The 21,483-nt window shown below is 35.1% G+C and overlaps 3 protein-coding genes across 3 annotated transcripts; all 3 read right to left on the bottom strand.

The window, feature by feature from the left end:
- Positions 1 to 147: 147 nt before the first annotated feature.
- On the bottom strand, positions 148 to 6,011 carry LOC115961321. Its single transcript, XM_031080319.1, has 5 exons — positions 5,972 to 6,011; positions 5,876 to 5,911; positions 5,772 to 5,803; positions 4,960 to 5,033; positions 148 to 2,271 (listed from the first exon to the last, which is right to left on the bottom strand). Exons 1-5 carry the CDS (start codon positions 6,009 to 6,011, stop codon positions 1,377 to 1,379), a joined length of 1,077 nt encoding a protein of 358 aa, XP_030936179.1. The 3' UTR covers positions 148 to 1,376.
- Positions 6,012 to 6,107: 96 nt separating this feature from the next.
- LOC115959339 (kinesin-like protein KIN-4C) lies at positions 6,108 to 9,276 on the bottom strand. Its single transcript, XM_031077689.1, has 5 exons — positions 8,908 to 9,276; positions 7,706 to 7,819; positions 7,510 to 7,626; positions 7,343 to 7,423; positions 6,108 to 6,176 (listed from the first exon to the last, which is right to left on the bottom strand). The coding sequence occupies exons 1-5, from the start codon at positions 9,046 to 9,048 to the stop codon at positions 6,156 to 6,158; spliced, it is 474 nt and encodes a 157-aa protein (XP_030933549.1). The 5' UTR covers positions 9,049 to 9,276; the 3' UTR covers positions 6,108 to 6,155.
- Positions 9,277 to 9,743: 467 nt separating this feature from the next.
- Positions 9,744 to 20,479, bottom strand: LOC115959337 (kinesin-like protein KIN-4C). The gene is made up of 28 exons (XM_031077688.1): positions 20,270 to 20,479; positions 19,851 to 20,007; positions 19,582 to 19,728; positions 19,340 to 19,492; positions 18,991 to 19,244; positions 18,576 to 18,754; positions 18,242 to 18,366; positions 17,762 to 17,798; positions 17,552 to 17,643; positions 17,347 to 17,463; positions 17,142 to 17,255; positions 16,945 to 17,028; positions 16,631 to 16,838; positions 16,222 to 16,322; positions 15,753 to 15,851; positions 15,551 to 15,664; positions 15,357 to 15,473; positions 15,160 to 15,240; positions 13,975 to 14,046; positions 13,802 to 13,895; positions 13,674 to 13,705; positions 13,412 to 13,497; positions 12,558 to 12,629; positions 12,209 to 12,436; positions 11,938 to 12,082; positions 11,341 to 11,418; positions 10,458 to 11,033; positions 9,744 to 10,307 (listed from the first exon to the last, which is right to left on the bottom strand). The coding sequence occupies exons 2-28, from the start codon at positions 19,983 to 19,985 to the stop codon at positions 9,966 to 9,968; spliced, it is 3,882 nt and encodes a 1,293-aa protein (XP_030933548.1). The 5' UTR covers positions 19,986 to 20,007; positions 20,270 to 20,479; the 3' UTR covers positions 9,744 to 9,965.
- Between the last annotated feature and the right edge of the window lie 1,004 nt (positions 20,480 to 21,483).

Below are 21,483 nucleotides of genomic sequence, written 5' to 3'. Positions count from 1 at the left end.
TCAAAGGAAGTAGTAAGCATATGATGGTAGATATCATGTCTTTTGTAAAAACCCACAAAAAACTTCTTTCATGGAATCCTGATAATTGCATATATCTCAAAGTTCACTATGTTGGTACCACTTACCAAGTAGGGGCAAGGATATTAATTCAAAGGCCATTGTTCTCTTTTCATCTGATGTTCTTTTCGGATGGAAAGGACTTGCGGGAGCAAGAATGCTAGACTCCTCCATTGATTCATCCGATTGACCAACATTCTTCCCATCTCACTGAATAGATTTCACTGAATAGATTGCTACTATTTGATGCAGCCCATTGCATAGGGTAACTCAATATGAATAATTCTAACCCATATTGTGAGGTATAATTCTTCCACCTGATCAATCTCTTTTCATACTCTATATAGTTCCAATCTAGAAATTTCAAGCCTTAAAAAAAGATCCCAATGGTAAACCCAAAAAAGTTATGGGAAAAGAGCTTATTTTACAACTCAAAAACTTAGCTAATGCTTCCACATTCGGCTCAGTTCCTACTGGCACTATCTCACTTTTGTTTAGGTTCACTCTCAACCCCGTGAATAACTTAAAAAAATACAAAATAAATTTCAAGTTTACAAGTTGCTTCCAGTCCACTTCACTGAAAATTATAGTATCATTAGCAAACAACAAATGAGAGATAGTTAAAGCATCACCATTCCTTCCCTCAATTTTGAACCCCGTCATCATTCCTTGCTTAACTGCCTTATCAATCATTGAACTGAGCACTTCCATGATAAGGATAAGCAAAAGAGATGACAGTGGATCTCCTTGTCTCAGTCCTTTGGAGCTTGAGAAAAAGCTTGAAGGACTACCATTAACAAGTACAGAGAAACTGACAGAAGATATGCACGTCTGTATCCATCTCTCTCCAAACCCGTATCTCTCTAACAAATATAGAAGGCTCTCCCAACAAACATGGTCATAAGCCTCAATATTAACTTTGAAAATTAGTCCTGGCAAGTTGCTCTGAACTCTACTTTCCAGGCATTCATTTGCTATTAGGACAGAATCTAAAATATGTCTTCCCCTTGCGACTGCATTCTGTGAATCCAATACCAGCTTACCCATTACACTCCTCAATCTATTTGCCAAAACCTTCATTAAGATTTTGTAAAGACTTCCCACCAAACTAATTGGGCTGAAGTCTTCAATATTAGATGCACTTGGTTTCTTGGGAACAAGAGCTATGAAAGAGGCATTTAAACTCTTTTCAAAGGTGCCTCCCATATGAAACTCGTGTAAGAATCTCATCACGTCTTCTTTGATCACTCCCCAACATTTTTGGAAAAAAACTATGGTGAAACCATCGGGACCAGGAGTTTCGTCCCCATTCATGGACTTTAGGACTGAAAACACTCATCTTCTTCAAACACCCTCTCGAGCCATTCTCTATCTTCCTCCCCAAGGGTAGAAAATTCAAAACCATCCATCTTCAGGCGTGTTTCAACAGTTTCTTTGTACAAGTTCTTATAAAAAGCAACAATCCCATCTTTAATTTCACTCTCTTCCATGAGCATTAAGCCATCCACTTTCAAACTCCCAATATACTTAGCTTGTCTATGGGAATTGGACAATCTATAAAAGGATTTTGTGTTACCATCCCCTTCCTTCAAACAATGTGTCCTGGAATTTTGTCTCCAGCTCATTTCTTCTACCTGAACAATCTTTTCTATCCCGATCTTCAATTCATCTCTAGTCCTTATTTCTTCATCATTTAAGCCACTCTCTTCCTTTAACTCTAGCCACGATAGCTCACACAAAGCTCTACTTTTCTGCAACCCAATCTCTCCAAAAATCTCCTTATTCCACGTTTTCAGATCACCTTTTAGCTGATTGAGTTTCATGAACAAGACAAAGCTGGAAGAGCCCATAAACCTATACATTTCCCACCAACTCTGCACCTTATCCACGAACCCAGGTACTTGTAGCCACACATTTTCAAATATGAATTCACATTTTCCTCTACTAGAAGCACCACAATCCAACAGAATGGGGTGAGGGTCTGACACTAGTTGTGAAATCAACCTCTGCACTGCATCCAGAAAGTGTTTCTCCCGCGCTATTGAAGCCAAAAAACAATCAATGCAAGAGAGAGAAGGTTTGTCCTCGTTATTACCCCATGAAAAAGGGTCACCTTTTAATGGAAAATCCAGCAACTGAAGCTCATTGATAAAGTCTGAGAAACCATGCAATGCTTGCGAAAAATCACAACAATTCCATCTTTCATTTGGAAATCTGAAAAGAGGGAAAAGAGTTAAATTCTTATATTACTGCTAAAAGAAACTATTTAAGTAGGTTACACATGCACTCGGCGGGTTTTAAATCCATGACTCCGCTGTCAACTCTGTTCTTACAAGGTAAGGAGTTGCCAATTGAACAAGATTTTACTGGCTACAACCAACAGAAACTTGAGTTGTACAAAGCTTAAATTACTAACTAAGGAAGTTCTGAACTGATTCAAGGACAGAACCTTAGAGAGACTAGCCACGAGAACAGATGAAAGGACCATATTGGCCTTAATTCAAAAGGACATAGACCAAACAGTCACTAAAGAATACAACTGATGTCATTGAAAAGTAGATCACTCTACCAAACTAATAAAAAAATATTTTAAAAATCAGAAAATCCAAATCTAAATACATAAGATGGATATAGCAGAGACCTGAAACGCTTTATTTTCTTGTTTGAGCTGACTAACTCTCTCTCTGTAATGTTGCTTTCCCTTATCATCATAAGCTGATGAGCCTTAAAAATAGATCCCAATGGTAAACCCAAAAAGGTTATGGGCAAAGAGCTTACTTTACAACACAAAACTGCAGCTAATTCTTCCACATTCGGCACAATTCCTACTGGCGCTATCTCACTTTTGTTTAGGTTCACCCTCAACCACGTGACTGCCATAAAGCACATCAAAATTCATCTCAAGTTTGTAATATGCTCCAAGTCCACCCCACAGAAAATTATAGTATCGCTAGCGAACAACAAATGCGAGATAGTCAAAGCATCACCATTCTTTCCCTCCAGTTTAAACCCCGACATCATTCCTCCCATAACTGTCTTATCAATCATTTTACTGAGCACTTCCATAGTAAGGGTAATCAGGAGGGATGACAATGGATCTCCTTGTCTCAGTCCCTTTGAACTTGAAAAAAAGCTTGAAGGACTAGCATTAACAAGTACAGAAAAACTGACAGAAGATATGCACATCTTAATCCATCTTCTCCATCTCTCTCCAAACCCATATCTCTCTAACAAATATAGAAGGCTATCCCAACTAACATGGTCATAAGCCTCAATGTTGACTTTGAAAATTAGTCCTGGCAAGTTGCTTCGAACTCTACTTTCCAGGCATTCATTTGCTATTAGGACAGAATCTAAAATATGTCTTCCCCTTGCAAATGCATTCTGTGAATCCGATACCAGCTTACCCACTACACTCCTCCATCTATTTGCCAAGACATTTGCTAAGATTTTGTAAAGACTTCCCACCACACTAATAGGACAGAAGGTTTCAATATTAGATGCACTTCGTTTCTTTGGAACAAGGGCTATGAAAGACACATTTAAACTCTTTTCAAAGGAGCTTTCCATATGAAACTCATGTAAGAATCTTATCACATCTTCTTTGATCACTCCCCAACATTTTTGGAAAAAAGCTATGGTGAAGCCATCGGGACCAGGAGCCTTATCCCCATTCATGGAATTTATTGCTGAAAACACTTCATCTTCTTCAAACACCCTCTCAAGCCATTCTCTGTCGTCCTCCCCAAGTGAAGAAAATTTCATACCATCCACCGTCGTGCGACTTGGGGCCCCATTCCTCTGTTTCTTTGTACAAGCTCTCATAAAAAGCAACAATCCCATCTTTAATGTTGCTCTCCTCTGTGAGCATAAAGCCATCCACTTCCGAACTCCCAATAAACCCAACTTGTCTGTGGGAATTGGACAACATATAAAATAATTTTTTGTTACCACTCCCTTCCTTCAAACAATGTTTCTTGAAGTTTTGTCTCCAGCTCATTTCTTCTACCAGAGCAATCTTTTGTATCTCAGTCTCTAATACATCTCTACTTCTCATTTCTTCATCATTTAAACCACTGTCCTCCTCCTTTAACTCTAGCCATGATATCTCACACAAAGCTCTACTTTTCTGTATCCCAATATCTCCAAAAACCTCCTTATTCCATGTTTTCAGATTATCTTTTAGCTGGTTGAGTTTCATGAACAATACAAAGCTGGATGAGCCGATAAACCTATACATTTCCCCACCAACTCTGCACTTTATCCACAAACCCAGGTACTTGTAGCCACGTGTTTTCAAATCTGAATTCACATTTACTTCTACTTGAACCAGCACAATCCAACAAAATGGGGTAATGGTCTGACACTAGTCGTGAAATCAACCTCTGTACCGCATCCAGAAAGTGTTCCTCCCATTCTATCGAAGCTAAAAAGCAATCAATGCGAGACAGAGAAGGTAGGTCATTGTTACTACCCATGTGAAGGAGTTCCCTTCTAATGGAAAATCCAGCAATTCAAGCTTGTTGATAAAGTCCGTGAAGCCATGCAATGCTTTAGGAAAATTATGATAATTCCATTTTTCATTTGGAAATCTGAAAAAGTGGGAAAAGAATTAAATTCTTATATTACTGCTAAAAGACATTTTGAAGTAGGTTACACATGGACCCGGTGGGTTTTAAATCCACGACTTCAACCTCAACTCTGTTCTAGAGAGGTAAGGAGGTGCCAATTGAAAAAGATCTTACAGCTACAACTAACACAAACTTGAGTTCTCCAAAACTAAAGAAGAATATTCTGAACTGATTCATGCCAAAGACTGAACCTTTGAGAGGGAAGCAATGAGAACAGATGAAAGGACTACATTAGTAGTAATTCTAAAGGAGAAAAGATACAAGGACTCACTCTTCCATTCGACTTCCATATTCAGAACATGATCCATGTAATGGTGTTGTGACTTCAGGTTCATGCTCAACAACCTGCACCAACCATTTCAAGTAAAGTGTAATATAAAAGAAATATAAGAACTCACCCAAAAGAAAATATAGACCAACAAAAACCCATGAACCAATTTAGGCATGGATTAAACTCAAAGACAGAGGATTACCATCCAGCAGCCAGAAATTACACATGCACATGACGTATATAACTTTTGGTCCCTAGCCTTTATGATTGAACTAAAATAGTAAAATGTTTAAGAAGTCCCAGTGTAATAGACGTTCGGTGCACCCTTAATGTGAAGGCTTTACTGTCCAAAATAAATATGATGGGTAAAAGACTACTTGCTTAATGGGTGTCATGCAATCTTGAAGAATTCAAATCTTTCAAATCAAACTGTAGTATCAAAGGGAACTTGCTGCAATTTTGCAAAATTAGGATTGGAGTGGATGGAAGAAAGTTGTCTGCAATCTAGCCATGATTTTGTAGCTATTTGCACTTAATAAGTGCGCAAGTACTTCTTCTTCTAAATTATGAAAACATAATAAGGTTTTAATATCTTCAACAAATAATATAACCAAACCAAATCCCCAACTCACACGCACCGGGAATTACAATGAGGAATCCCTAAATTCACTTGCTAGTAAATGTCCCCAAAATGATTATATGCAAAAATGTCATCCCATAACAAAACAAGTACATCCAAAGAGCATTTACTACTAAATGTAGTAGCACATGTGTAAATCACTGAGAGTTTAATGCTTCCAATTTGGTTATACCTGAACTCCAGGAATATTGCCAACTCTTGCACCTACATGAGATTTAACCGAAAATAAGAAAAACAAATGTCAATGTATTATAGTTGTGTTAAATAAATGCGAACCGCTTTGATGGTCAGTAGATCTCCTAACGGGCTGATCTGCATGACAAAACCTTTCCAGATTCTAACAGAGCCCTTAGCCGTTTTCTAGCCACAGACGCTTCTTCTGTCTTTCATTGTAAAACCTGAAAAGAGGCATAAACGTAGGAAAAATAGTTGTCCAGAAGTGTCTCACTAAAAAAGAAGAGTTTCAATTAGTAGTAGGCTTATAGTGCCTTAAAGAAAACACAGATTCACCATCTTTAGTCTCTGGTTCAAAGCTAATAGCTTTTGCAACTCATACTCATTCCTCCTTTTCTCCTTCCTAAGCTGTTGATTCAGGTATTTCAAAGAAATAAAACACATTGACATAATAGAAATCTAAGATCATAAAAAGAATTCAACAATCATCCAGATGTATAAATAGCTATCTTAACAAAGCAGAGCAAGTTACTAGCTTGTATCTCTTTACCGCTAGAGGATAACATAAAATATTTGAGCACATGTTCTATTTTACAATCCCCTCAAGCTAAAAATTCAATGGCATCAAGCACGCACCACGTTACCACTTTAAACTAACATAACTTGAGTAAAATATTTTTCCCTCAACTAAGTCCTATGCATACTTCAGACAAGGCAATATAATACAATGCCCCAACTGCATGAAGTGTTAGACAATACTATGAGATATCCTGATACACCAAAACATACTCAAAGCACAATCTGACAATGCATGCTAGCAACCTTTTTCTATATTGAGACTAAATAAGATTCTATTACATAATTTTAGTTTAAAGGAACTTCTGATGGAGAAGTTTACATGTGAGTTACTGACACTTTGAACATTTTGTGAAATATAAGATATCCAAATTCTAAAGAGTATTATAATTTACCAATGTGGCACCATATTCAATGAATATTATCTATAAAAGGTCTCATAAGAAATTGAAAATTTTATGTGTTTCAGCCTTTTGACATAAATATAAAAAAGTCAATCAAATAATGAGAACAGGCCCAAGGAAAATCATATATAAAATAGTAAAACCTAAAGAAAAGAACTCAATCTTCCCAAAGATTTGTCAATAAAAATCAGAAAGCAAGAAAAAATTAAACAAGAATTGCTGCTAGATAAAGATGGGAGCATTATAAAACATTAAGATCATCAAATTACCCTTTTATAATATTTTTTATGACAATAGTCACAATTTAGTTCAATATTTCAAAACAGATATATTTAGATAAATAATGAATATCTGAAGCATGCATCTCAGAGACCTCTGAGGAACCCGAACAATGATAACATAAAAAACTCAAACATGAAATCCTGGACAATTTGAAACCAATACATAAAAATCAAACAAATCGAACTCAACCCTCCTCAAACATTTTATTTTTATTTTTCCAACTTAAACATGGGCTAATCTTTAAAATACAAGCTTAACCAAAAGATGGAATGATGTTGAATCCTGTAGTAATGCTTATTGCATATACCTGAAGAGATTCTTTTTCCAATGAAGCCTTGCATTCTCTATATTGCACAGACTCTAGCTTGATCTTACTTTGCAATTGAACCTAAATAATAGGGAAGCATTAATGGTGTAAATGATAAATATGAACAATAATTTACATAGACATGCTCATCTTCAACAATAAGGCACCTTCTGAGCTTTCAAACATTGATTCTCGAACTGCAACCCATTTGTTGCTTCGTCACCTTTTGGTCTTTGAGTTGATAGATGAGATTCAACATGCTGTTTCTTTGCCATCTCTTTAACCTGCAAACACAGAATAAGGTTTCAGAACATGAAATAGTGTTATCAAGACATCTGGTTACAACGCAAACAATAAATTCACCTGCTCTTCAAGGACATTCAGCTTTAGCAGATAGTCTTCTCTGAACTTTTCTAAGCTGTCATTAGAGGCAGACGAAACATTTGCAAGCTTTCCCCTTAGCTCCTCAATCTCCCTTTGCCAATTTTGACAAAAATTATGATTAGTAAGCAATACCAATATCCTGGCTTTTAAGGTGATGTTTTAAATAACTGACTTTCAATGGGTAGGGGGAGAGGGTTCTCTCAAAAAGCAAATAATCTTTTTTAAAGTTCTTTTCTGTGCTTTCATTTTCATATCTGGATTGAGAAATAATAGCCTTACAACACCAATTCATGAAATAATTATTGGTAAGGCGGGGGCTGAAAATCCTTTCTAATTTAAATAAGCCAAATAGCTTTACAATGCCAAAATATTTTAACCCATAATCTTAGCAACATACGAGTTTCTAGTCTTCCTATTTTTCAATTTCCCAGGACTAGAAATTAAAAATCTTAAAGAGTCAAAATCACCTTGACACTTAGGCTTTGACTTTTACAGATTTTCCTACCAGCCAAACAGACTCGTAAACACAAAACCAAATATCTTGTATCAACTTCAAGTGGAACTCATCCTTTTCTCAAGTAATTCAAAAACAACCCCACACCCCCCAAAAAATATAAAAAAAAAAAATCAGGCAAAAAGACTTGTTGGTCACTAAACTTTAGCCCATGAGCCATTTTAGTCCTCAAGTTTAAAATGATCATTTTAGTCCCTGACAAACTAAAAGTGATTGTTTCTAGTCCCTAAAAAACTTAAAGCGAATTATTTCAGTCCCTAACAAAGTTAAAGTGATCACTTCCAGTTCCTATAAAACTTAAAGCTATACATTTTAGTCCCTAACAAACTTAAAATGATCGTTTTTAGTCCCTAATGTGTCTAATAAAGCGATTGCTTCTAGTTCCTAAAAAACTTAAAAGCCAATCATTTTTATTTTAGTCCCTAACAAACTTAAAAGTAATCGCTTCGGGTCTCTACAAATCTTAAAAGCCATCAATTTTAGTCTCTAACAAACTTAAAGCAATCATTTTTAGTCCCTAACATGTCTAATATAGCGATAAATGTAGGGCTAAACTTTAAGGACCAATAATTAGCACAGTATCACATTGCTTTCAATTGTTTTCTCACATTTTCTTGGCAACCAAACAGAGACTACTAATAGAACACAAAACAACAATGACTTGGACCTGAAACGCTTTGTTTTCTTGTTCGAGCTGACGAACTCTCTCCTCGTAATGTTGAAGCTTTCGCTTATCATCAGAAGCTGACGATGACAAAGAAGCATCGACTGGGCTCACTTGCTTTGAACCACGATTCTTCTTCTTCATCTTTCTTCTTCTTCTTCTGCAATGCAATTAAGGCTGAGATTTTAAGCTAATAGAAACTGGAAAATGGAATTTCAGAACCCTAAAAATCGATTAATCAATTGTGATGATTTTGTGTATAATAAAGGTCTCGAGCTTAATGGAGCAAAGAATTTGGAGTTTAATTCAATGGCTTTGCCACGTCACCACTATTCGCTACTAGTACAATGGAGCGAAAAATCGTTAAGTTGGAATTTGAATTTGGAACGGTAAAAGAAAGTGGTCGTTTCGATATGGGATCTCTGCCGTTTTCGGCGAGTATTTTGGGCCGAGAACAACCCGAGCTTCGGCCCACGTGTGGAACGTTGGTCTGTACCCAATACACAAAACGACAATTTCGGCCCATTCAGCCTTTTTTTTTTTATTAAAAAAAAAAATAATAAAGAACTTCATATTCCAGTTGCTTAAAATACAGAGAAAAATCTACTTAACAAAATTGAAAACAATTCATACTTGTTTTTTTGTCTTCAAAATAGACTTTTTCAGAAAAACAAAGTGAATCTAAAATTAAATCTCCAAAGAGTGTAATGGATTTATTCTTTCTTTTTTTTTTCTTTTTTTAAGAAAGCCATGAACAATGTTGCAAAACAATCATCTTCGTCGCCCAAAAAAATGGCAAGCCCATTTCCCCAAACACTCAAAGATCAAAAGCAGAAAAATAAAAAATAAAAACTCATGTATTAAAACTCGTACTACATTTCCCTACACAATTGAATACTGCACAAAGGCTTAGAGCGATAGCCACAGCAAAAGATCAGGTGTTTGATATCATGTCTGTTCAACGAATCTGAAAAAAGCTTCATTCATGGAAACATGATAGCAGTACATGTCACATTGTTGGTACAAATATCACCAATCAGGGACAAAGGAGAAATATTAGCTCAAAGGCCATTGTTGTTCTCTTTTTCTTCTGGCTTTTTTCTTCTATGCTGGACAGGACTTGTTGGAGGAAGAATTACAGACTCCTTATTCACAACTGATTCATCCAATTGACTGACATTCCTATCTCTTAATGGGTTGCTACTATTGGATGCTGCCAAACGCATAGCCCTCGGTAACTTCAAAGGAATATCTGCTACCTCGCTAGCACTGTTACTTTCGGGCTTCTGAGGGACATCAGTGTTTTCTGGCTGTGAGGAAGGTGGAGGAGGATCAGAAACAAGCACAATAGTAGATTTCCGCCATTTCTTTCTCTGAATAGGCTTTGGTGCATTTGGCTTGGCCTGTAGCAAGTTAAAAATTATGATCAACAAACCAAACAGATTTCTGTAAGTGGAATGAGCATGAGAAGTAAATCACAAGAATAATGAGTTATACAAAGGAATAATACTAATCAGCTTATCGAAATTAGGCAAAGCTAGAATGAGACATACCAATTTGTTTCCAATGTCAGCAAGAGCCTTCCTTCTAGGTCCGTTATCATCATTTTCCTCAACAGGCTTCTCAACCAATGCACTTTGTAGTAACAATGCTCCCTGAGAAGCAAGACTGTGACTCTTCTCAGTTTCGTCAGAACCTGAGCCACTCCCGTTCCCTTCAACACTCTCTGACTCTGGTGAGCCACCCAAGTCCTTCAAAACAGTTCCTTTGTTGGCACACTTACTAGGCAAACAACCACACAAAGTCCCACAACTACCTCCAGAAGCTCGGCATTGGCATTTCATAGTTTTGCAAGAAGAGAATTTACTACAAGAGCAGCAAACACCTGATACAGCAACAATTCCCCCACCTGAAGTGTCTAATTTCAAGCCTCCTGAATCTTTGGTATCTAATGTATTGGATGCTACACTTGTTCTAGAAATCCTTTTCTTAATAGGTTTTTCTTCTTCTTCTTCTGACTCTACCACTGACTCTACCACCCAATCATCATCGTCGTTATTTCTTTCAATATCTGAATGTTCTGATTCAGATGTATCCATGTCTTCCAATATGAAGGAGCTCCGGTAGCCCTAAAATCATGCATAGAATAATTCAGCCAGTAAAATACAAAAAAAAGAAACAATTTTTTGGCTGATGGTAAAAAAAAAAAAGAACAGAAATAGAAACAATTGACCAATAATATGTGACTGGAAATCATGTATAGAATAATTCAGCAAGTAAAATACCCAAAAAAAAAAAAGCAAACTATTTTTGGCTGTTTGTCAAATAGAAGAAGAAAAGAAATAGAAACAAGTAACCAATAATATGTGACTGGAAATTCAGCAAACATTGTTGTCCACAAGTGTAATTAAGAGGCCTACAGAAGGGTGCGCTTACCTGCTTGCGCAAGTCATACTTATGCCCTCCATTGTTCAGGTCCCCATCCATTGCCATTCTCATTTTCAAGGCTGAATTCTATTGCAAAGTAAAATAGCAAAAAAAAGAAAGAAAGAAAAAAAAAAAGGATAAGAATAATAACAGACAATCATTTCCAAGAAAGTCAAAAGGTTTGCATTTTTTTATTATCAGATAGAATAGTGGGTAATGACATTTAGGCAATCTTTTAAAAATAGTGCATTTGTTTGCGTCAGATACATAGCCAAGGAAAAAGGTTCTCTTTCAAATTGCAAGCCAGGAATAATTCATCCATTCAATTACCAGGTAAAAATATTAAAATAAGTTTACAAATCAAAATGGCATAGAAAGCTATATAAAATTTTAGAACACCAAATGGACAGTTTAACAACGTATGATGTCACTTAATAAGCATAGCTATGTTGATCCAAATCCAATTTAATGAAATAGATGGCCCACCCAAATCCAATAGATGTTATGTATATATGTAGATTGTATCACAATTGTTTTTTCCCTCTCCCAAGATATATTACTCATGGCCAGATTAGAGGAATCGTAAAAGGCATGGATCACACTTACCTGTGACTTCACTTGATGTATAAGTTCTGCTTTTTGCATCTCCAACTGCCTGACATAACTACTGAGTCTCACAATCTTTTCCTTCAAATCTCTTATTTCTGAGTCCTTCTCTCTATAGGCAACTTCTTTATCTCGTACCATGCACCTGGTGAATGGAGAGAAAAAATCAGTTAAATTTATCACAAAGAATTTATATAAAAAACACATGAAAAAAAACCCTTAAATTTTGGCAAAGTTAGCAGTACAAACTTTGACTTGACAAAATTACTACCTGGAGGAGGATGCTAAATTGAACAAATAATTCATTATATTTTTTGCGTCAGCAAGGGACCGGACTTGGTTCCAACGACCCCGGCCACTAAAACCCCGCTCACGCTCTTCTGCTTCTGACAACTGTGACGCCATCGAAACCAAGGTGCTAGATGAAGTTGCAAGCATGTTTTCAAGTGCAAAGATCCTTGAATTTCTTGCACCAGGAGATATTGCATCAGGGCAGTCACTACATCAAAAACAATTAAATAAATAAAAAAAGAGAACAATGTTATTTAAGCATTGGTTGCCATCTAATGATAATCTTAAGAAACCCAACAGAGAACATTCAATTAGGGGAAAAAAATCACCTTAATTTTGATTGCCTGAGCAAGTCTGCTTCTTCTTTCAATCTTGCAACCTCCTTGGCCATCGTTGCCCTCCTATAATACCAACAAACATCACTTGGATCAACTCAGGCAGTAAAAGAACTGAGTAAAAGAGCCATTAAAGTCTCAACATTCCATGTGAAAATTTATATCATACAAGCAAAAAAAAAAATTTCTGGAGTTTCTATATCAAAGGATAATAAAATGTACTAAGCACGAAACCAACGCTAAATTAATATGGCTACAACAAAGAAATTTCAAGCATTAGAGACAACATTGAGTCAACATTAATTTAACCAAAGCTTGAAAGAGATTAATATCCAAATCTTCTCATCTAAGGAATAATGCCATCAAATTAAATAGAGTTCCATTTATAAAACATTAAAGTTGTATTTTAACCGCTTACAGAATGTTGGTTTTTTAAAAAAATATTTTCAATCAATGGAAAAATAAAGCTTTGTGAAAATAACTTCTAAGTACTCCTTATACATTCTTCATCATTTTCACAAATAAAATGGGCAAAAAAATAAATAAACTTGTTAGAGTTTAGACAGAAAATGCATGAAACTACAATGCAAAACCATTTAAAGATGCCTATCAGAATACACAAAAACCTGCAAATAGATTATATACACCCTGTAAATCTGACCAACAAATTTTTTATATTATAAAAAAAAAAAGAAAAAAAGAAGAAGAAGCCTTTTGATCAACACACCCAAGACACTAGAAGAAAAATCAAATGAAAACTGATCATCTTCAACCTTGTCAATTCCAAAAAGCACAAAGGCATCTAAGTGAATTCCTAAAGTGGAAGAATTGAAATAAGGACAACTCACTCTTCCATTTGACGCTCATACTCAGCACGTACTTCATGTACCCGCACAGTAACTTCAAGCTCATGCTCAATTGCCTGCATCAAAGCCTTCTCAATAATAAAAATATGTTAGTAAAGAGAGAGACATCCCAGATTCAACAAAAACATGAAATAATGAATGACATCCCATTTACACATTTACACATCATTGTGTACACAAAGCAATCCTCCTAAAACAGTTTATTTTTTTCCTTCTTGAAGTACTCCTTATACATTATAAATACCTGAATTCCAGGACCAGTGCCATTTCCAGCACCTGCACATAATAGTTTACCTGTTAACAAATTATAATCAACATGCTGCAGAGAGAAGGGAGGGGGAGTGAACAGCATGATGTAGTATATCTCCTAACCAGAAGTTTCTCGAGAGGAAGCCTTTCGAGATTCTAAAACATCTTTTAGCCTTTTTGTAGCCATAGAAGCTTCTTCTGTTTTTCGTTGCAAAACCTGGCATGAAAAAAAAAATGTATGAAATAACTCTCTTGAACTGGGAAAACCATATCATCCTAGGCAAACATCACCTTACCATTTTTTGTCTCTGATTCAAGGCTAATAGCTTATGCATCTCATACTCATTCCTTCTCCCCTCTTTCTTAAGCTGGCAATTGACAAAAATGAAATCCAAATGACTAGCTATTGTATGATAATAAACAATGTTGATAATACAAGACACGATAGTCAAGCTATTCTATGCATAGCATCTTAAAACTTAACAAATAAAAACTATATCTATTGTTCAGCATCTAGCAAAAGCAGATATCTGCTGTCTCATAAAAGTTCAAAATGGAAAAATGGTTTAAGTTAAAATCTAGGACTCGAGAACAATTCTCCCACATTTAAAAATGATGTCATTTTTTTTTTTTTTTGGGATAAAATGATGTCACTTATCAACACAAATTATTTTTAAAGAATGAACTTTCCAAAGACAAAGTTGAACAAGATTTTATATCAGTATTTCATAATGAAGTACGTCAAAAATTGTTTCCTAGACTTCATGTACATAGTGAAAGCCCTACACGTAAGCAGAGATAACACACAATGATGATAAAAACGACAGTCAACTATACACAGGCAACTTTGTTACACAAATATGTGCTTTTTTATTATATCTAATATCTTCAATTTATATTGTTTTGATTTTTTAAGTAATCAACTAGAGAGAAATTACCTGGTCTCAGTATGCTGCACTCAATGAAATAACAGCCTCAAAAAATGACTCACAAGTTGCATTCAATCATAATTTCTTTTGCTTTGTAAAAAAAAAAAATGAAATAAAGAAAAAGTTGTCATAATTTGATAAAGCCAATTAAAAAACACGTAGAGAGGGAGAGAGATGGGTAGACACATAGATTGACATATGTATGTATGGTTACACTCTACCATATCCATGACCAGACCCTAAGAAAGATGGGATCTAATAGGCCCACAAACAAAGTTCAACAGTAGATTCAACCAATAAAGTATGTTGAGCATCAAACACTTGATTCTGAATCATGTAGATTAATTTTATGTTCTTCATCCAGTTGCTGTAACCTTAGTTTATATGCATAAGAATATTTTATTTTTAAATCTTTCATAAGTGAACATTCATACCCAACTTTCATCATTAAGCTTATGCAATCTATATCCAGTATTAGCATTTAATCTCTAAAGTATTATAAAGCCATCAATTGAACATGCAAGAAAGGATCACTCTATAATTTTTGCATACCTGGAGAACTTCTTTTTCTCGTGATGCCTTCCATAACCTAAACTGCTCAGACTCTTGCTTAATCTTATGTTGCAGTTGAACCTATAAAACACAATATGGTACTATAATGAGAGAAATGATTATTTTATCTACTTAAAATAAAAAATTATTATTGTATCTATTTGACTGCAACAAGCTCCTCTACAATCAAATTGCACCTTTTGAGTCTTTATTCTGTGAATCTCATCTTGTAATCGTCTTGCTGCCTCATCACTCTTTTGTTTTTGTCTCAAAAGTTGAGCTTGAGCATCCTGTTTCTTCTTCAACTCTGAAACCTGCAACAAAAAGTATATGAGTCCTGAAATTGTAAATGCCATTGAAAGGGCTAAAGTGGTTCAATTTCAATATTCACCTGTGCCTCCAAGGCATTTAACTTTTGAAGATATACTTCCTTCAACTTTTGAGCACCATCATCAGAAGTAGATGAAATATTTGCAAGATTGTGTCTCAGTTCCTCAATCTCTCTCTGCCAATTAACAGCATAGGTATTTTAAAAAAGCCTTACTAAGAGGACATTCAAATCAGAAGCCAAGGCTTACAGAAAGAGCACTAACCTGCAATGATTTCTTCTCATGTTCTAATTCCTGAACTTTCTTCTCATAATGATTTTTAAGAACCGAAGTATCAACACTTCCAAACCGCTTCATTTCAGCCTTCACAGAGTAAATTATGACAGATGTGAACAGCCACAGCAACAGACAACAATGCAGATCCAAGATAGTAAGAAATGTAAATATTTAGCACTAGATTCACAACCAAATATGTAAATGGCTGAGACTATATAGTTGTTATTTTTTGTCCTGATAAGTTTAAGATGCCCACAAACTTAAGCTAGTTATTTATTAGAAACTTTTTACAAAAGTCTAGTGATTCGTGTGAAGTCTTTCAGAGGAAAACAAAAACATGTCCCATTTTATGAGTCAGAAAACATCTATCAACAAAATGCTTTAATCTCCTTAAATCAAACATACAAGTAAATCTAGGTAGCCAAGATGGGGTAACTAAAAATGTGATTTGTTTTACCTCTTTCTGTTCAAGTTTTTTGTCCAATTCTTTGAGCTCCATATCTAATTTTTCTTGGAGAGAGGAATGTTCTAGCTCCTTTTCTTCATCTACAGTCTCATCTGTACATCAGTTTTATATAATTAAATTTGCTCATTGTCAAGTAGCCAACTCTTAGGATGGAAGATAAAATGCAAAGATCACTACAACAAAAGGAACTGTTGAGCAAAGATGTCCTGTCAAATGCAGAATATTCCTAACTACTGTGGTACCCTAATCACTAAATATAAAATAAAATAAAAATGGCATGACACGGCTTTCATCCTGTGGAAAACAACTAATAAGGGATTGGCATTAGTTGTAACAAAGAGCAATGTGTTCAACAAAATGAAAGACAGTAAAACAATAAAAAGAGCTTTACAAATGCTACCTGGAATATTCATGGCTTTTATGTCATAATCAGATGAAAACTCGTTAGTACATGGAAATAATTCGTTCTTTGAGTGGAGCCCATCATCATCTAAGTCAGCACATTCAACAAATCGACTGCGTTTTGAGCTATTCAAGTTTTTCAGATGCAATAATTCTCCTTCTAACTCTTGAATTTTTGAGGCATAATTTTTCAACACGTCAAAATCCTGAAATAATTAATGATGTTGTGTCAGCAAAGTCTTTTCTTTCATCAGAAAAATGCAATAACTTGGAGCAACCAAAAAAAATTAAAAAAAATCAATGCACTCAAACCTGATTTGAACTAGAATCGATCTCATCCCAAGATTTACCATTTCGAGCTAATTCAATTTTCATGACCAACTTGTCTTTTTCAACCTGAAGTGTTTAATGTAGGTGAGATCATATAGCTGGATTTTAACTAGTGTAGGGAAGATTATAAGAAAATCATGACATCTTATATAACTACTAAAGAGAATTTTGAATAAAACCTGAGCATCAAGAGCACGTTGTGTTAAATGCTCAAAGGTAACTTTACGTTCTTGAAGCTCCCTGTGTAACTCTGCATTGCTTGCTTCAAGTAAAGATATTTTGTGTTTGAGAATCTGGAAAAGCCACTAAAGGTTAATAAACATCCAAAACCAGCAAATTAGGACCTTAGGAGCACAAACAGACTTTTATCATTCAATGACATACCTGGAGTTCTTCAAATGGTGCATTCATTCCACCTTGATAAAATAGAAGTTCAGTCTGCAATTGCTCAATTTGGCTCCGCATTCTTTGCATTTGGGCTGCCATTGGATCACGATTGATCTAAATTAAGAAAGAGGGAAAGATCATCAGAAAGAGAAGCATAACATGTGGAGGTGAAAAAAGAATATAATTATGAGAGAATACTTACAACTGCCTTGTTCTGAATGTTGCGAGCACGATTTGCATACTTCAATGTGTTCAGGGTTTCCTCAGCATTTGTGTCGGCAGGACTTACACAAGCTTCAATCAATACAAAACATTGTAAACATTTTTAAAAAATTAAAAAAAAAAAAAAAAAAAAGTAGGAATTACAAGAAAGAAAGATTTAAGATGCTTGAATAAGTATATTGACACATACCAATCATAACCGTTTTGCTGTTTCCTCCAAGAGAATCCTACAGATTCAAGTTTCAATAAACAATCATGAGAGAATTTTTTACAAAGTCAAATTTTCACTTTAAATATCAAAAAATGTTAATATTAACCCTTATTGCAGTCTCCATATTACACCTTCTTACTATGTTTTCTTGTGTTATGTAAAATATAATGTACTAATCCAATTTCCACAAATATTTGCATCTATCTGAGCGTAATCAAAAGCCTAGGTCAATTTTCTTTATGTATACTTGTTTTCTAGTAGATCATCTAGATTCAACAAACAAAAAGCATTCCCGTTTAACTGACCATAGGTAAATGAAGTCCATTACTTACATGTGTCTACATAAAAAGTAAAGAGATTTAAGAGCTTTAAAAAATCTTCAATTTTCATTGGTACAAACAAATTTTGAGAAATTATACTTACAATTTAGGTAAGAAAAATAAATATTTATTCACTTGCCTGTAACAAGCGTGTTAACTTGCTGTCACGATATGGAACGTGACCTCCTTCTTTCCTCTTCTTTTCATCTCCCAAGGCACTTATCACATTGCCAAGTGCCAATAAACCCTTATTGATATGAATTCCTACATCAAATAAACTATTAAAACAAACACAAACAGGAAAAACTCCAATTTAAATTATGTAACATACTTATCATTCCATATATCACATTCACAACAGATAACTATTTTAGAATTTAAAACTACAAAACTATAGATGTTCATCTTGCCACTATCTTATTAACCATATTGTAACAGATTGAAACCCCTAGACTAAGTCTCTAGCATCCTACCTTCTTTAAAACGCATGCCATCTGCACCCGTTCGTTTTGCACGTTCAGAACCAGCAAGATCCACTAAATGCAGTTTTGCACATAATATGTCATCACCGATGTCTTCATTTGTTACTCCGGCTACGAAGTGAGCAACTTTCTTTTGCTCCATAGTAATTGTAAAGATAGCATGTGAGCGACTGGAAAACGATACAAAAAGTTAACATGAAGTTCAACATTATAAATTATACAACTTTCAACATAATAGATCCTTAACCCAAGACTTCACCCTACACCTAGCACTTGCAAAGAGGGTGCCAGTTGAGCTAAAGCTCATTGGCAGCAGTTCAAATTATGAAATGTTCATTTAAAACTACAAAGCTATAGATGTTCATTGGCAACATTTCAAAAATATATAGCATTATGAAATTTGCACCTTGATTGGCTATTCATATTAGTACTCCCAGTGGCACGAGCGTGGGAACCACGAGATAGATATGTTGCCATCTCTTCTTTTGTCCTAACTTCTGCCTCGGTGACTCCGGCGAGTGTTATTCCTCCATTCACCGTCTCTCTAATTTGTATGGGAACCCTTGCAGGCCCTGCATGCTTTACTAGAGCTGCCCCTTCAACTTTAGAGAAGACGGGCGAATTTGGATCTAGTAAATCAAACACTTCTTCCTTGAATATCTGTCATCACATCATACCACATCAAGCAAATAAACTCAAGTAGTGAAGCGAAGGAAAACAAAACAAAACAAGCTAAATAGAAGTATTTCTTTTACCTCAATAAATGAGACTCTAATCAAAAATTCTGTCGAATCTTTCGTCACTTCAACCCTTTTGAATATGCTTTCCATTACTTTAGGTATGACTCCTACATTACTTCCCTCCCCTGAATAGTTAGTCCCCATGGTGTACGTCTTCCCCGACCCCGTCTTAAAAAACACAAACAGAGTAAACTCAGCAATGTATCAAAACGTATATTCGAGTATTCTAACTCTATAAGATAAAATGAAAGTTATACCTGGCCATATGCAAGAACAGTGGCATTATAACCATGGAAGAGTGCATCAACAAGAGGAGAAACACAATCATCGAATAATGCATAACAGGGCGAGCCAGTACTACCATAAACGTAATCGAAGGTGAACGAATGCGAACCAATTTGCACCTAATTTTAAACACCAAATTTCAAAATTCTATCAGCTCAGTCATACACATATCATGAAAACCTAAAATTTTCAAATTCGATCAAAACTAATTTTTTTTTTTTTTTAAAAAAAAATCAAGTACCTGAGGTTCACCAGGTACCACTGAAATGCAATCTGTACAGCCAAGTAGAAGCTCGGACGTAATCAAAGGCCTGACATTAACCGCGACTCGGACGCATTGTGAAGAATCTACACTTTTCACTTCCGAATTCTCCATCTCCAAACCCAAATCTCAAACCCTAAATAAACAAATCCCCCCAAATCCAAAAAAACGAACAAACAAAACAATAGCAAAATTAGGGTTTATCTAACAAAAAAAAAAGTCATCCGTCTACCAAAAAAAAAAACATTTATCATTCAGCGATTGAAATTAGGCTGCAATGCGAAGAGCAAGATTTGAATCGTAGAACATGTAAAAATGCTATAAAATCTGGATTCAAAGATTCAATAGCTTGAAGATGAGCTAATGAAGCTTGGATCTGAGAGTTTCTGAGAGAGTACCTGTAGGAAATGGAAGTGTTAGAAGTGAGCGAGTGATATAGAATTGGAGAGTGGAAATCGAAGAAAAAGTCTCTCTGAGAAAGAGATTGAGAGAGATCGATGGGCTTTTTTTGGTTGCGTTTGTTTTGTTTGGTTTGGTTTTTTTTTTTGAAACGAAACAGAGAGAGACACACAATGGGGGGGGGGGGCCTGACTGAGTTGTGAGAATTTGAAAGCGGACGAGAGGGGTTGAATTAAAATGAATTGGAGAAAAGGCGCTTAGGTCCGAATTCAAATATAGCATTGGTCACGTGCACGTCATGTGCGTTGGGAAACGGTACTAATTTGCGGGCATATTTGGAATTTTATTGGAGCCGGCCGAACAGGCTGGCTGGCTGGCCCGCTTTAAATGGTACCAAGTATATTCACTATATTGGTATCGGATTGGATTATCGATTATGGGTGTATTTAATAATCCAACTCAATTAGTAATTAATTTTTTTTTTTAAAAGAGCTACACTTAGCTAAAAAGTCCAAAAATTTTAGGTTAACCCAACTAAGTTTGTACACATATTTTCTTCTCAAAAAAAAACAAAAAGAGTTTGTACATGCATTTGGATTAGTTTTTTACTTTTTTTTTTTTTCAATTTGTTTATCTTATTTAATTATGTACGATTTTTTAAAACCTTGTTTTTTAAATACAATTATACCTTTTTTTTTAATTTTAATAGGAAATAGCATTAAATAGAATAAAAGTTTACCTATAAGCTATTAGCTAAGTCAAAACTCCAAAGAGACTCTCTACATTAGACATTTAAGCGCGATGAGTTTTCAAGTAAAACAAATTCTTTAGTCTGCATGAATCCATTCTATGCCAAGGCATTTACACACTATACTTTTGTTCAATTTTCTCGTAATAACACCTTAGTTCATTGTCCATGACATGCAGGTGATAAGTTTAATTAATTTAAAGAATGTGCTATAAATTTAGACGTTTTAAATTTTATTTATCAGAGTTTCAACCTATGAGATTTTTTTTTTACTTTTTGGGATGTCTTATGGATAGTGGAATAGTTTAGACACAACTTCTTTGTATTAAAAATAATAATAAATAATCAAAAATAAAACCACCTTAGTTCCTTCTCAAGTGTTAAGTGATAAATATAGAATCGTAGAGCTTGATCATATTGGAACTAAAGTAATCAAGTTATTCTGGTTCTTCTGAATACATTAAT

Source organism: Quercus lobata, chromosome 9 (genome assembly GCF_001633185.2).
Source record: "Quercus lobata isolate SW786 chromosome 9, ValleyOak3.0 Primary Assembly, whole genome shotgun sequence".
NCBI lineage: Eukaryota > Viridiplantae > Streptophyta > Magnoliopsida > Fagales > Fagaceae > Quercus > Quercus lobata.
This window is presented reverse-complemented; position numbering and strand designations above follow the sequence as displayed.